Here is a 17,176-nt window from a genome sequence, read left to right as displayed (position 1 = left end):
TAAATTTCCATTTGCTTTTCAGGCAAGAAAAAAGAAGAATATCTAGCTAATTTAGAAATATATTTTTATGGATGTTCATCACATGTGGTTTTTCTCCTTGATTTATTCAACTGTCTGCCTTTCATTACTCTTGGTAGAACAATTTCAGTTTTCCGTTTACACAGAAATTATCTCTGTGATCTTCAGCGTAAGCAGTACTGCTGGGGAGCTCTATCTGTCCTTATCAGTCAAACATTTCCTAAAGAAGGGTCTGTCTTTTTAATATTTTTTTTCGTAGAGTTTTAAACCATTCATTTATAAATCATATAATCTGATACTGAGTTGGCTCTGTGCCTACAAACAAGTGGCGACATGCATTTAAACTTCACACCTTTTGAGTTCTCAGCAAATTCTGTCCTAACACTCCTAACCATTTAGAACCCTGAATTCATCCCTAAGAATTTTGCTAAAAGCTTTCAATTTTCTGGACAGGCAGATTTAAATGAAATTCATAAAAAAGTAATAGATACTAGGAAGGAATCCAAACCATTATTTATAAAATCAATGAACAGTCCCTGTCACATCCCAGAGGGATCTGTGGAATCGTACATTTCTTGAATTACACCAGTGAATCAGAAGAGACATCTAGGTATTGCTGCTACTGGGTTCTTTTGCTGTGCCCTACTTTCTTCTGTTAGATGTCCGGCAAAAAGATATATGACATGAAATAATTTATTAATAGCTTCTGAAATAATCAAATTATTATTTCTTTTTAGAACTCAGTGTTCCTTCAGAAAAAGGAAACGTAATTTTATTTCTTTCAGCAGTGTTGTACAGCTTACGCCCTTGCCTTATTGGATACTATCAAAATTACTAGCCATTTATTTAGTTCCTGAGATAAGCAGAACTGAAAGCTCAGTCAATGCATGTCAGAGCTGATATGATCATCTGCTGGATTTTTTTTTTCCACTTGGCTTCTTACACTACCTAACCTTCAGTGAACTCCCTTTAACATCTGCTTTCACAGAATTCTCCTTACTCCACCTTCATTGTCAGATTGGGTTTTCTGTTTGATTTTTAGAAATAGAGAAATAATGATGCTTCTGGGAATTTCAGTAACTAGAGAAAATGACTGATGATGGGATCTCCTTTAAGAGGGTTGAAGGGATATTTGGATAATGCAGTCAATGTGAATATTTTCATGTCTCCATAAGAACTTAGAATTCCCTCTTGAATTACTCAGATCAGAATATCTTTTCAAGTTCTTTTCAAGTTTTTGAATTACTTTTGCCCAGAACCTTCAGGATTAAAAAAAAAAACAAAAAAAAAAACAAAAAAAAAACCAAACCAAAAAACACAAGTTCCTCAGTCTCTCTTCTGCAGCAGTTTGCTGAAAGTATGCTGTAGTATGGAGTATTTGTCATACATTTATTATCTGCAAGATAAACTATCTTTGCATCTCCTTTCTGTGTGGATGGGAATAAGAGCTCTGTTTTCTAGCTAGTCAGCCTGGAGGTTATTCATGATACCAATTATACCTGTGTCATCAGTTTTTGTTGTGAACAGTATGTTGAGTAGTGTAATGCTGCTGAGTAGATCTCAGGGTCATCATCTCTCTCAATCAGAACTGATGCAAGTTGCAAGCAAGAAGATAATCTTTTGAGGACACTGAAGGGGAAAATGCACTTCTACAACACACACTAAGATTCTGTAACCTACCATGCAAAGAATTTTTCTTACTAACTGTTACATCAGAGAATAGGAGGTCTTGATATTGGGAAACAGAGAATATGCATTTGACGGCTGTTTGGAGAATAAAGATTTATTTCTAGCCAAGAAAAATAAGCAAATGAATGACGAGGAACAAAGAAAAAAAAAGAATGTAAGTATTGCTCCATGGCCAAAATAGGAATTATTTTCTAGTTTCCAAGATAACACCAAGACAAAGCAGGCAAAAACTACCCTAGAATGTCTGCAGAGTCTTATTAACACATTTATTTTCACAAGGTTAGGCACCTTCACCCATGTCCAGGCACATATAAAAAGGATCACTGCCAGTGTGTTTTGCTTTATAAGTCATTTCCTATGGAATCACTTGTTGGAAACTGAATTATTCTCAGAAAATTCCAGAAAGAACAATACGTTAGAAACCATTCTTTCTTCACTTTGAACCTTTCAAATTAATTTTTAAGGCTTAGAGACACTAAAAGAAGGTGACACTGTAGGGATGAAATCCTGGCCCTCTTTTAATGCCTGTAGCAAAACACATTCCATGAGCTTCTACAGAGGCAGGATTCCTGTTGCATGCATACCTGCAAATCGTGAGACACATGCTTGCAATAGTTTCAGTAAGCAGGCAAATCGATAATGCTCAAATACAAACCTACATTGTGTTCTGGTTACAGTATTTATTGGCTAGTGAAGACTGTGCCGTGTAGTTAAAGAGACTGAGACACAGCTTTTTCAAATATTTGTGTATTTGTTTGAACAGATGATACTGTCTTTTGCTGAATTTAGGGGAGGGAAGGCACTGAGGAACGTGAGGTCATTGAATGTTCATGCAAGAGCTGAAGAAACTATGTACTACTCATCTGGTTTTGTCGACTAAAGATTACTTCATTTCAAAGTTTTAACCTTTGATTTGGTAAATTTTCAGCAGTGCTAAGAATACTAATGCATATGTGCTAAATAAAAAGTAAATCAGCAGAGAAAATTTAGATGTGCATACTCTTTTCACTGCATCTCCCTGTGATATCCACAAGATACATCTATTAGCTCATATTAGGCTTGCTTTCTCTTAAGTTTTGATACTTTGTCGTTAGGAGTGGTGCTAGCGCTGTAACTGTAAAGCTTTTTGATGAACAAAGATGTTAAAAAGGAAAGATCCCAACTTGGGAAATGTATTGTTGTCTTCAAATGCTTATACAAGATTTTAGACAGACATCTATAGCACATAAGAATATTTAATTGCACATGCCCTTCTGCATGAATGTCCTATATCCCCTCCCCCAGTTTCTCCTCTGAAAAGCCCTAAAATATATTGCAAATTATTATCCACTGGCACGGGGCCTGCACCCCTTACAAGTTGGAAACCATTTTATATGCTGTAAATTCTTTTCAGTTTTAAAGCCCTGTGTTGGCTTGTGAACAATGATGACATCAGCTCTTGAAATCCAACTCTAGTTCGATTCCCTGTTCTGTAACGCTTATAAAGCCAGTAGCATCCATCTATTGTTTCCAAATGGATATACTTGAACTGACATTTCTGATTAATGAGCTGACATTAGGGTTTGTTTATTATTGGTTTTACATTGTATCCCTTAAATGTGAGTAGTTAATTTTAAGAAGTAGTTTTTGCATATGTAGGAAAACATATTGCAATGAGGACATTTGAACAATACATAATATTTTAGTGTATCTACATAAAAATCTGAAATTGAAATTAATATTTAAATGTCCTTATCAATGAAAACTTAGTGTTGTTTTCCAATAATGATGTCAAGATAATTTTCTATAGCCTAATGTTGGCTGGTGTTAATTAGCCCCTAGTATCATAGCAGTGATATCTGATTGTATCAAAACCAGGATTCACTCAGGACCTTGCGGAATCTCACTGTTTGTGTATAGTATTATATGTGCTTAATATTTATTTATCTCACTAATATAAGATAACTGTTATTATGAGATAATAAGACTGACTTATTCAGCTGGATTCCACTCTAATTACTCTACACCTATTTGAGTATAAGCTGGTATATGCTGCACAAAGGCATTTCTGAGCTCATATCTCTCTTGTAATTGTGTAGATGACAGGCATGTGTTTAAGAAAGGGTGGAAGGTAATAAATTCAGTTAATAATAAGACAGATAGGCTTCTTATGTTTGATGTAGTTCAAAGTTTTAGGTGTTTTAAGAGAAATTCTAAGAGGCTGTGGTTAACAGAACCTCACTACTGTGCTGAGACTGATCCTTACAGGAGGTTAACAGCAAACTTAATGTGGTGTATAAATGTGATACTCTTCTATAGCAGTTTTCCCTGCAGAGCATTGGAAACTGTTCATGAGTTAATTATTGCAGAAGCCTTGTAAGATAGATGGGTACTATGAATTCTGTTGTATATGAAGGGCCAAGGACAGGAAAAGTAGTTTTGTAAAGACTGAGATGGGAACCAAACTCTTGGACCATGGAAAGCTAGAATTGGACCTTTGTGGGCCTACTAAGACAAGAATTTACCTTTGTGGGCCTACTATGACAAGAATTTAGAAAAAAATATTTTTTTTTTAAAGATACTGGATTTTTGCGGGGGAGAGCATTAGCGTACCTTTGGAATATTACTGCTGTATGCAGTTTAAAGTGAACATAACCAAATTTATTCAGCCATTTCTCTGTGTTCAAGGGAATTCTGATTAAGGAAAGTTTTCTAAAATGCTTTAATATATCAAGGAATAATTGGTATAGAGAACACTCACCAAGGAACAGGATAGCCTCTACAGTTCTGTATTGATTTGTCTTACCCAGATTGTCCTCAGTGGGTATTCTTTAAATTGTTTCTGCTCTGCAAGCTGTTTTCTTAAAGGAAATTAGGCCCACTGAAGCACATAAATGAAGTAGCTTATGGCTTTCCATAAGAGCTGAGCACAAGAGCAGGCTACTGGGTGCACTCCCCTAGCATCCTGACGTAGGCAGGTACTATACTGCATGAGCTCCTTTCTAAAGTTGTCTAGGGCAGTAGTTAAAATGATGGTTCTTTGGCAGAGACCTGCAGTTCCCATCATTTGGAGTTGTGGTGCTTAAGTTATTAGAAAATCTGTCCATTAATGTTGTTTTTCCTTACAGAGGAAAAATAGCAGAAAGGTGGAACAGGATGTGTATACAGCCACATTTTTTGTTGTGCTCTCTTCTGAGCAATTACCATAGATATTTATTTTTGGGGGGGTGGGGGTGGTGGTGTGGCAGGGGAGCAACTCCTGTATAACCTTCTCATTTTTATAGGAAATAATCCAAATTTTGATCAATTTGAGTAACTTTTATAAGGCTTAATTGGATGAACTGACCATGGCCTAGAAAATAAGTTAATTTAATCAATAGTGAAGGCTCAAATGAAGTCTAAAAGAAAGAACTTATATAAAAGAAACATTACAATTAAGTCTGAGCAATAGAAGATGACAAGGCCATGTGTTTTTCTGCATTTTGGAGGATGTTGTTCTCAGTAGACCATCAGTTGTCATTGCATACACCATACTGTGCTTTTCAGTGATTGTTATTGTATGAATAATCAGGTCAGCCAGTTGTTTAAATAAAGCTGAGACAAAAATACCACAGAAAAATGAGGGAGAGGAAAGCTGTATTCTTTAAACATCATATTTTCTCTGTTACTTAATTTTGAAAATACTGGAGACAGCTCATGAAAATCTTTTCCTTCTTAGGTCATCCTTGTTTCTTTATTCCTTTATAAAGATTTTTAATAGGTTTTTGGTTTTTATCTTCAGCAATATATTGTGATTCGAAGAGGAGATGATAACAATAAGAGAAAGGGAATGGAAAACGGGAGAGACTATTGGAAGCAAAGATACCGTGTTTGTCTAATTGTCCCCAGCTCTATCTGTGGAACAGATAAAGAAAAAATGGTGGACAATATTCTTGCCACTTGACTTAGTAAAGCTTGGTGTCTGAGTCCATATTTAAACTGCCAGTTATTTCAGATATTATACGTCCATAGCTGAACCCCCCTAATTGAACCACTAATTCAATATTGCTCTGTTCCCTGCAAATCTTACCAGAATTAGTACACATTAGTATACACATAATGTACACCTCATTAGGCAACCAATTTTGAGATCTTCAGCCAGCCTTTTTTCGGTCTTCCATGTCTGTACAATATATGCTTTTCGCATACAGAATTTAGCTTCACAGAAGAGTGATGTTTCAGATTCACAGATTACCTTAGAGAAACCAGACCCAACCATCATTTTTTTCTCCAGCCTGCACCAACCAGTCTGGGTTTGCATGTTGCATTGCACAGCGATACTTAAATAATGCAGCTGGGGACAGACAAATCATAATTTCTTTTGTTATTATTTTATTTTTAATTAATTTACTGATTTCTTTTACTTATTTTCTTGCTTGCTTTTGTGTGAAATGTGGAAACCAAAGGGTCTGGTGAGCATTCACCACTGTAGATGATAGGGCCCAAGAGCAACCAGATGATCAGTTTAAGCCTAACTTTGTTAATGAAAATAGTCTTGTGGACTTCTTAAATGATAATTCTTAATTATGTGCTTAATTATATACCTTTAAGCATAAATCCATGATGCAGCCAAGACTGAAAAACACAGTACGCTGCAGGATCTTGCTTAAAACCCCCTAAACTTCTAAGTCATCTAAGGTGAACAAAGTGTTTTTCCTTGATATTGCACATGAGGTGTAGTATATGTGCTTAGACAGGGCTAAAATATGGAGTTTCACCATAGCATCTCCATGTGGGTGGAGAGGCAGCAGAAGGGGGAAGGCTATTTGCCCCTGGAGAACTACTGAACCTCTTGAATACCAGACTATTTTTTACTTTAAAGGTGTAACTGTTTCATCTCTAAAAAAAGTGCAATTTAGAATGTGATCTGGATTCCCTTGAGATGTTTTAAGATTTGTGTAGTTCTAGTTGTTTGATTTCAATATTTAGGAAATACCATATGCAATTATATAAAATATTATCTTAGCTTTAATCCTCACTAATATTAATTGAAGCACAAGTTTTTAGGAATTTTTTTTTAAAACCTGAGAAAAAGACAAAACCAACAATGAAGAGGAGATCCTTCTTCACTTTTTTGTTGTTTGGAAATAAAAAAAACCCAAACCTTTGCCAAGTTAACACATTTCATTTTCAGCTGTAATGTTCAATGATTTGGAACCAAAGAACATAACATAGTTTGAGGGATGCTGTAGATGTGGAGTGTGCTAGAAAACGTAAATTCTGAAACATAAGAAGCCCTAATGTTTTGTGCAGACCTCTTCCTTTGTTCTCATCTCTCTGACTGCATTCCTGGTTTACATTTCACTGGTCTTTTTGTTTCTGTGCTTCCTATTGAACCATTTGTCATTGACCATCTCTGTGTTTTCTTGCAGCTACTTAAATGCTGTCTTGCAGATTGCTTGCAGGTGAACCTGTACATTGACTGTATTTTCATGTGATAAGACTTCACCCTTTCCCTTCTTTGGCAGATACTTGTGCGCTTAAAATTTCTGTTGGAAGAACCTCTTTGGCCTGAACCCAACTGACCTACCATCCTGCCTTTTTCCCATCCCAGCATTGTTGAGAAACATCACTTTTTCACATCCTCCCTACAAAACCATTGTGCGCAGGAAATAGGCAGTTGATCCTCATTTCCTTCCTTCAGTTTCAAGCTGTTTAAGAGGACTTATGAGTCAGCATCTCTTTTAGTTGTGTATCATCATCTACATACTCATCTCTAGCCCTTTGTGTTTTCAGTGTTGTTTCCCTCCAGCGTCTGCTGATTGCATGTCTCTGCAGGATCTCGCCCAGAGACTGTAAGCCTAGGGAACGCTAATTGGCATTGTATGTCCTGGCTAACCCAGCTTTGCTTCATACCATACCCATACATTTCTCTGATTTTAGCTCTCCTTGTCTCAGCAGCTGTGTCATCTTCCTGGGTGACCCATGATAAATGTGATGCGTTCAATGTATTCTGCCTTTGTAAGGGTTTCCCTTTTGAAATCCATGAGAAACATAAATTAAGGGTGTATTACACAGACTGAAAAAGAGGAAAGCTGAACATGCTCCTTGATTTCTCCACTTTCACAGCACTACCAGTACCTCAGTGAAAAGGCACTTTGGCTTGTATCATCACTGCCAGCAAGAACAGCAGTGCTGCATTCATGCAGTGGGAGCACACTGCGCTCCTAGCATCCTCCTGTGACATTACTTCAGACTGACTCAGGGGGACAGATGTCGCCGACTAAATCATCAACACAAATGTCTCAGGCATCTGTGTTTTCCTTTGAAGACTTAGAATTTCAGTGTTCAACAGGCCTGATCCTGCTTAAAATGGTGAATGCTTTCCTGTGAGCTGCTTAGCAAGCAGCTCCCGCAAGGCAGACTTACAGTTCATTCACCCTTGTTTTGAAGGCCCTGGGATAATGACTAATACAGCCAGTCAGCCCCAAGATATTAATACTTGTCCTCCCTAAGTTACTGCACGCTAATCCTTTAGGTACTACCTTACAAGTGGAATTTACCAGACTTTTCTTACGACTTCATTTGATGACATTCAGAGCACGTTCCTGGCAACTTTGCTTTCTTCTATGACTCTTACCTTTCTACACCTTTTTGCAGGGCCACCACTCACTCAGTTTAGGTTTAAAGTTCAAAAGCAACAAGTTTGGCAGCTCTTTCCTTTATCTCTGGTACCTTTCTCATTACAATAAAGACTGGCGCCTGCAATTAATTTTTTTCCATGTAACAGCCCATCCCACTCGCCATTAGCAAGGCTCTGCAGTCCTTCTAGTAGTTGCATGTTGTGTCCCAGCCCTGATTTCCACTCTCCTCCTTGGCCTCTAACATTTTCCACTTTTTCCAGAGACAATTACTTATGCTTTTTTGTTGATTTTTTCCATATTACCTTTATATGTCTACCTGCCTGTATTAATCTGTTTCTTTGCATGCCAGTCCAACGTGGACAAGAGTTGGTATCTCTTGTGTGCTGGTTATGTGCTTTCACATCTCATGAAGACTTAACACTAGTTTCAACAGCAGCCTCTGTGCACTGAGGGTGTTTGTGACAGTGCAAATCCCTGTCATTCTTCCAGCTCATTGGGACAGGTCCACTTCTTATAGGTTGTTCTCATTTGTTCAAGCTGGTCAAGTAATGTTCATTCAAGCCAGCTAGAGATCTGCACTCCCATATACGGGAATAAAATCAGAGGCTCTGTACAACTCCATTTAGGAGGAGGCATGGGATCCTATCTACTGGCCAGCAGAGGTTGCTCAGAGCATGTTAGTTGAGTGTTCTGCACTCTACAGCTCTCTGTTTCTTAGTAAATTGAGTCCAGGGTCTTTTAATCTGTGGCATTTGCTACAACATCCTGTTTCACCCCTCATACTGGGTATTTGCTCTGATACCTTATCCCTCTGGAACAATGATAGACCCAGCAAGGGAAGTAGGAGACGGGGGATTGTCCCAGGAACCTGTCCCTAGGGTGGACGAGATTGCAGCCCTTGCTGCATTTGGAAATTGCAAAGTTGTCCTTGAATTCATTTCCCATCATTGTGGACTATATATATCTATATTCATGCCCACAGATGGAAAAAAATTAATATTCCCCTACAACCTAGGAGGAAAGGAAGAAATAGATCATTATTGTTTTCCCTCTTTAAATACCTTTGAGGTCATAGAGTGCTGATGAAGGCATCAGTGTGGTGTTGAGTTTGGAAATGAGTATAGAAAGTTAAGGAATATTTTGTAAAGTTCCAAAGGAAGCCATGCTTCAGGTTTGGATGCAGACCCAAATGTCTTCAAATTTCATTCATCATAAGATCTTTATGTGGGCTGCAGTAATAGTCTGGATAATATTTCTCCCATATTGGTGTGTCTGGATCCTCTTTAGGTGATCTGAAGTTGGCTATATAATACTGTAGAGGCCTTACTTGCCTCCTTGTACTACCTTATGTGGGAACTGGTGAAGCCTGCTGCTGCACTGCTGCTGTTCTGTATTTGTGCGTGGTTCGTTTTTGTTTTTTTTTCTTGCAAGACTGTTTATTCAGGGAATGCTAACTCTTAGTCCTGTATCACATCTGTATGATTTCAGATCAACTCCTGTAAGAGGAGGGAGAGACTTCTGGATCTAGGTGAACTAGTTTTATATTTTTAACTGCAAATTGTCATTAATCTACTCTAAAATAAATACTGTGTTATTGTATGAGGAGAGGGAGAGGTAAGGATACAGACAACATCTTCCCCGGATTGAGGGTGGGAAGTGGTGCTGGTTTCGTCAGCCTTCCCCACTTCCTCACCTGCCCTTAGGTCAGGATTGATATTTCACTTCATTTGGGAGTAGGAAAGTCCAGAGAAAAGCAGCACAGTTCTAACTCCCCATGAGGTGACAGGATCTGAGGAAACTAAGTAACTCAAGTTGATGCTATGCAATGGCTTCAGGGAGGGCAACTATTGGGCTCTGAATGGTGCTGTGATGCAGAGTAGTCTCTGTTCCAAAGCGTGGTCTTGATATGTAATGATGCCTGAATGTCAAGCAAACGTGCAGCGTGAATTTTTTCTTTGGAAGTCTCATGCATTTGGCAATGAGGTGCGATGTAGTCTTTAGAGAATCCATAACTTTTTTTCTTTTTACTCAGGAGAATAGTTTAATTAAAGGGCAAATAGAACTTCTCAGGCTTACATGTTTGGGGTGGTGACATTATAAAACCATGAAAAAACATCAGTATTACTGAGACATTAGCAAGAGACTGTTTTGTCTTTGTGGTTTGGAATTGGAATTTATCCAGTTGTTGCCGGAAGGCTACATTTAATTTGTACTGTGTTTGCATAAATAGCTTATTTGTAAAAATCGCATTTTACTTGAACAATTCTAAATGATGCATTTATCATAGGGAGAAAAATGATCTATTGTTCTCTTTAAATAAATGGTACTGCCCTTCCAAAGTATCCAATCGACAAAAACATGAAAAAACACAGCATAGTTACACGTTGCTTATCTCATCCCTGGAATCAGCTCTCATATGCTCATATCCTCTGGGTTTATAAAATTCAAAAGATTCTTTGAATTACTGTCTTAATTATTATGTTGGCATTATAATTACTGGCTAAATAAGATTTCTTAACAATGACATCCTTGTTATCAAAGTAGTTCCATTTCTTTGCCTGGTATGAATAGCTGCATGCTCTGAACGGGGCAGCAGCAGTTGTGAGAGCCTGACTCTGGCTGAAGGAGGAATTGATGATAGCTCAGAGAAGATTGTTCAGAGCACTATATAAAATCTTTTACCCCTACCTCCACCCCACAGGCAAATGAAGATTAAGGAAAATATAGGACCTCTTCCTAAAAGGACTCAAACAGCAGTAGGCAGTTTCCCCTCCAATTTGCATCTCATTCATGTGTTGGAGGGAAAAAACGTTCAAGGGGGTTTTTTTGGCCTTTAAACCTCTTTTAGCACATTTTCACATTCTATGTGCTTTAAAATCAGATGTAGAATAGTAAAGTGATGTGACTGCAGAATACTTTTAAATCATACCGTAGTTTTTTCTTTTATTCTTTTGAAAGTTCTGTTTAATCAGGAGTAATACAGTATTTCTAAGTTCTGCTTGAAGGATTCCACGTCTCTGTAGTAAGTGTGATACCAACACAGAAGTGTAATGGCTGCTGCTAACTCCAGCCAAGAGTTGTATCATTTCTTAGGAAGAATGCATATTTTGCTGTTTCTTGTCAGATACGGTTGCTTGTCAGATATATATTTGAATCTGTGTGGCTCAACTCTCTGCCATTAACTCTTATCTTAGAAGAACATTCTCCATTTCTTTGACACACCATCACATGTAGCATATCTGAACAGAGTCCAACAAGGGTCCTGAGAGTATTGCTTATTATGTATGGATAGAGCATATTGGTCCCTGGCACATATGCCTTTCCTTCATTATTTTTCAGTGACCTCTCTCCGCCTCTCCTCCTCTCCTCTTCCTTTACTCAGTATACTTTCAGTACGTACAGGTTATTCTCTTTTAATTTCTATTGTTCTCCTTTTTCTTTTCCTGTTAACAATTATCTCTCCCCCTCCCTTTCTTTTCTCTCTTTGATCCACAGGTTTTGCAGTGCATGTTGGTCTCCCTTCATTCAGAACTTGACATTCAAAGGTACTTGATGAAAATTGAATCCTCTCAGAGAGTTAGTACTGTACTTTCTTTTTTCTGCACTCTGCTGTGGATTGAGATTGTTACCCTTTAATTGTGTGTGTCTTGCTCCACAACTAGTGTTCTCAAATAAATATGGATCTGCATGCTTTTTCCCTCTGTATTTTACGGTAGTGAAGTGTCATCTGTTAGACTAATTGAACATGAGAGTGTGATGCATGTGCATCCTTTGACATTTTTTTAATTCTGAATTTTCCTTTAATGGCATGATAGACACAAAGTCCACACTCTTTGATACTTTGAAATCTGCTAAAATTCAGTGGGAGGTCTTAGTTAAATAAATGATCCCTACCAGCTGTCCCAGTTCGAACTTTATTTATGTATTTATACATACTTGGAACTGGCTTAAGGGGTAAAAGTCTTGCTGCAACGGTAAGGACAGCTCTGTGGTTCAGCAGTAAGTGTTTTTGTATTTGACATGCCTTAGTTGCAACTAACAAAACAACTTGCAAAATGTTGTTAAATGTACAGTGTGCACCTGTGAAGTCACCTGTAGCTCACCTTTCTTCCTATCAAGCTCCTTTTCTATATGGCTTGTTACGCCACATAGAATGGATGTCTACCACAATTGCTTTTTTCCCCACCCAGGCAGTGCATGCGCACATGCCTTTCAGATGCGTATGTAGAAGGTGCCCCTGCATGGTTTCTACTGTAGTCAAAAGTGCCGTTGCAAAAGCACCAAGATAACAGGCTCTGCAGGCGAGGAATGAGGCCTTGGAGCACTCAGAGCACACAGTGGCTTGTTTGCACCTGATTTGTCACTTCCCAGCTGGTTTTGTTTCCGCTTACAGGATTTAAGTAGGCCAATAAACATGCCGACCACAGGGAAGGGTGGGAGAGGCAGAGGTGTGGAGAGCAGCAAGGCTTCTTGCTCTCTCACCAAGGAGATGGCCTCGAGGGAGGGAAAAAGAAGGAAAAGGGCACAGTGACAAGTTGGAAGAGATGAGCTGGAGAAGCTCGTCTCTTCCACAGGCATCTCTCTTGCAGCAGCCCCCTAACTTTCCATGCTGGAGCAACAAGCTCTGATAAGCACTTCATCACACGTTTACTTCCATGAGCAGAGGCTATAAATAAGTCACTGGTGTGGGTGTGCCCATGCTGGAGGCAGCTCTGCCTCCCACTTGCTTTTCCTGGGTGTTTGTTCTTGCTGGGTGCTGGCAGTGCCCACCAGCTGCTGGCATGGCCCCCACGGTGGGTGGCTCACACCCTGCCCCGAAGACCTTGCTCCCACTCACCAGCCTTAGTGTTGATGGCTCTTTTTTCAGTTATTTTTAAAATAGCATGTTAATTAAGAACTCCTTAGCTTGTAGAAACACAGAAAAACAGGTTTTTCCAGGACCGCTGCATCATGTTACTTTGCTTTGGGAGACAGACACCACAAAAACAGACCTTTCTCCTGTTTTCCTTAGGGACATGTGTGGGAGAACAGGGATGGGTAGATAATAATTTTCTTGAATCAGAACACACTGTCCCCTAGGTACATTTAGGCATCTGGTATATATTCCTTCTCGCAGCCCGCACCCCTCCTTTTTGCATGTGGTTTTAAGCATGTAAAGATCTTTCCCCTTTAATCAGCATAATGACAGTTTTTTGTTTAAATCATCCCTTTTAATCTTTGGAGTTCTCATGATGGTTTTGGGGATTGTGTAGGTAGGAGTTACCTCACCCGCTGCTGATGAAACACAGCCATCTCCCGGATGAAACAAGGGGTCATGCTGGCTCGTGAATACTTCACAGTAGGGTTTTTAGGAGGGAAAAGAGAAATAGCTTCCAACTGAAACTGCCACAAGATTTTAATTAAGACAAATGTTGATGTCCAGCTGGAATTTATGGATAACTTATTTAAACAAAGTAATAATAAACTGAAGCTATGATGCAAGAATATGACAGAGACTGTGAAAGAACAGATTTTGCTGTGAGCGAAATTGATGGAGCCATAGCAGCCTTTGCAGGGGAAAATAGTTAGGTGGTCAGTCACTTTTTAAATTTGGCTATCACATATAAATAAATACCTCATGTCATAAAGCAATAGAATAAAGCAGTGTGTTACTGATTTTATTTTAAAATGAAAGATTTCTTTCATTCAGTGTGATTTTTCTCATTACCAGTGGGTGACTGTTAATTTGGTCTATCATTTTACTTCAGTTTCTACCTTAGAATTTCAGACTGGTGTTCGTAGAAAGAGAAAACCTTGGATTTGGACAGAAACACACTGAGAAGTATTTTTACACTTTAAGGTGGATGTCTTGGGTTTTTCTGACATTTCATGTATTCCAAAGAGATGCCACAGCATGTTGCATATTTCAGTCTGGACTTGTCTGGACCAATTAAGTTGCTCTTAGACGGGCTGCTGAGTTCCTTCGGGCAACATTTTCAAATGCAAGTTCCTGCAATTAAACATATGAATAAGAGGTCTGGCAGTGTAAGTGCTGAGCACCTACAGCTTTTATTGCTTCTAATGAATATCTTTATTGTAAACACACAGCTTTCCTGAAAAACAGGCTTAAATTTGTCTAGGCGCTTACAGTTAGAAACCAAAGTTTGAAAATGTTGCTTCATGTCAGTCAGTTTCATGAAAATTTTTTATACTAACTCTGGGGATCACCCTGCTGAAGAGCGAGCCGTGGTCCTGTGAAGGGCAAGCAGGAGTCAGCAGCCTGTGGATGTCCTGCTTGGTGATTCACAGTACTCAGGATTAAAAGAAATGGGTTTTGGCAGCTTGCCATAGCAGGGAGCATGCAGCTGGCCACCAACAGGAGCTAGCAAGGCTCCTGGGAAAACATGCAGATTTTTAGGATGATTTTAATATCATTCCAGCCTAAAATATGGCAGATAAATTCTGACACATCATTAGATATGTTTTTTTTCCACTAGGTGAAAGAAACTGGGATCAGCATCAGTAAATACAGAGTGGTGGTAAAGATCCTGTCATAAGGAGGGAGGAGTTTTGCCTTCAGATAAATTCACAGAATGGAGGACAATAACCACTTGGCATGGTGTCCTGAGCCTGCCATAGCAATAGGCTCTGGTAAGGCGCGGCTGTGACCGAGCGTTACCAGGTTTTAATGCAGCACCTTCCTGTAGCAGCTGGTGCCACTGGCTGAGTTTTCTTCCCCTATTTCTCATTCATGCTGGAAAGGAAGGGGAGCGCTTGCTTTTACCTTACTTGGGAAAATTCTTCTGGGTCTGTTTTCTCCCTTGCTCAGAGCATGAAAAGATCTGCGCTGGTGCTGTGCCTCAGGTTCATGTACACTGAATGCTTTGCTTTGCTTAATTACTGTGCTGCAGGTGGCCTGGGGAGGGCTCTGTGATTTTGCTCTGCTTGCATTGCTCCTGTGGTGTGTATGGTGTGCTCAGGCTTCCCTCAGGACAGCTGGTGGCAGGAGGCGGCCAGTGGTGCCTCAGCCAAGGCGGGAGCTCGGGCAGCATCCAACGGGAACGTGCCTCGCTCAGGGAGGCTACAGGCAAGTGAGGTGGCTTGGTTCGGTGCTAGGGTTGTGGGCAACCATGGCTCAGGCACTGTCTTTCTCCTTATCAAGGAGGAAAGGCTTCTGGCTATTCATACCATAGAAATTAAGGCTGCCACCAAACTGAGAGTGCTTGTGAGCGAGGACCAGCTATGTAAGTCGTCATAGATTCAACAGAAAACTGTGAAACGTTTGTGTTCAAAATACAGAAATAAAAGCAGGAGACACCCGTAGCACATGAGCAGGCATCAAGGAGCAGTGTAACTCCTACAGAGTCTGCACAGTGTTGAGTGGGCAGTTATCCTCCTGCTCTCTTCCAGCTCTTGAGAGCACAGATGCTAGCGTGCGCCTGCTCCTGGTATGGTACCATTTCCAACTGCTGGTGTCTGAAAGCAAGATGCCATAGATTTTTCTCTCTCATAATGGCATAATAGCACACAGAGAACAGTGAGGTTGTAACGAAAGATGGTTTTATGTTGCATTCAGCTGCTGAATCATCTCCCTGCCCCCAGTTTCCCCAGTGACAGAGAGCATCCAAATGCATCCATTGCAAAGATATAATATGAACTTCAGCTTATATAGACATGTATAAGCATTTAACTTCTCTGAGAAAGTGCTAGGGAAAAGATTATTACAATAAATGGTTAAAAGTAAGAAAATGTGGGTAGTATTCACTTTCTCTCCAAAAGCAACATGTCACTAATAGCATGTCCAGACAAGTAAAACACTGTAGTTGTGTTAATATGGGACCCCAAAGACTCTGTCTTTGGAAAAAGCATATCCTTCCTTCAGACAACCATAATTTGGATCTGAGACAAATGTGAGGAAGAAATATTATTGTTGCAGTAATAAGAGCTCATTTGCTGTGACAATATTTCAGAATGGATAAACTCATTGTACATTAAACACAGCCTGTTTATATGCATATTTGCAGTCTATCACATATCCTCTAGCTATCTTCGGCACAAGTCACAGGACAAACAGTTTTTCTGAAGGTCAAGAAAAGCAAGTTTCCATTTTTCTTTTAACTTTTCTTCTTTATTTGAAATGTCAAGAAGACTCAAATGGAGGGGGTTTGTTGCCTACGCGAGGTGTGTTCTTTAGAACACAGATAGGAAAGAGTTATTTTACTAGCGCTTTATTATTTCTTGATGTCTTTGTTTACTATTTGTACTCTGCCAGGAGTGCTAACAGCTTCGAAGAAATGTATGATAAGGTTCTTCTCTTAAAGAGAGAAGCTTCTGTCAAAATAAAGGCTAAGGAAGTACCTGGAGACAGGAAATAAAAAGTGTGAATTGATCAAGAGATGAAGTTAAATCCTTCAGGTCATGGGATTTTTTTGTTAGTTCTTTTTTGTTTATGAAAATGTGTGAAGCAAATTTGAAGGAGAGATTTTTTAATTTTTTTAAAAAGAAAGAAAGAAAGAAAAAGGTTTCAGTTGTATACATTAGTATGGAAAATAACTGGAAATGAGCATAGGAGGATGGTATGAAGAGCAGAGCCATAAAACCGGGTGGAACAAAAAGGTAAGAGGATTAGTAGAGGCAAACACGAGCAGAGGGCCAGAGGCAGAAGCATGCATGCAACTTGATGAACACCTCTGGTCCCCCATGACTGCTTATTACAGTGACATCTCTGCAGTATTTAACTTTTCCTTATTCAGGTACTTTCTGATTTCACACCCAGTTATCTGAAATTTTTTGCATTCAAAGAGCCTTGCACTTTTTTCTGAGTCAGTGGAAGAGCTAAAGCAGATACAGTACAAGTGCACACTTTGAACAAGCTGTAACAGACAGAC

The 17,176-nt window shown here is 39.2% G+C and overlaps 1 protein-coding gene across 15 annotated transcripts in view; it reads left to right on the top strand.

Moving 5' to 3' along the window:
* The window catches only part of KIAA1217, a 350,277-nt gene that overhangs the window by 230,467 nt on the left and 102,634 nt on the right, over window positions 1–17,176 (top strand). For 8 of the 15 annotated variants that reach the window (XM_080384821.1, XM_080384824.1, XM_080384826.1 and 5 more), the window contains one exon: window positions 11,805–11,885. The exons of 6 other annotated variants lie outside the window; for them this stretch is intronic. In XM_080384821.1, coding sequence (XP_080240947.1) covers window positions 11,805–11,885 — 81 coding nt within the window. Of the gene's footprint in view, window positions 1–11,804; window positions 11,886–17,176 lie in introns of those variants that run through there. One more of the 15 variants, XM_080384813.1, reaches the window with a different exon arrangement.

Source organism: Falco punctatus (genome assembly GCF_963210335.1).
Source record: "Falco punctatus genome assembly, chromosome: 4".
Lineage (NCBI taxonomy): Eukaryota > Metazoa > Chordata > Aves > Falconiformes > Falconidae > Falco > Falco punctatus.
Note: the sequence above shows the minus strand (reverse complement) of the source record. Positions and strands in the feature narration are given on the sequence as shown.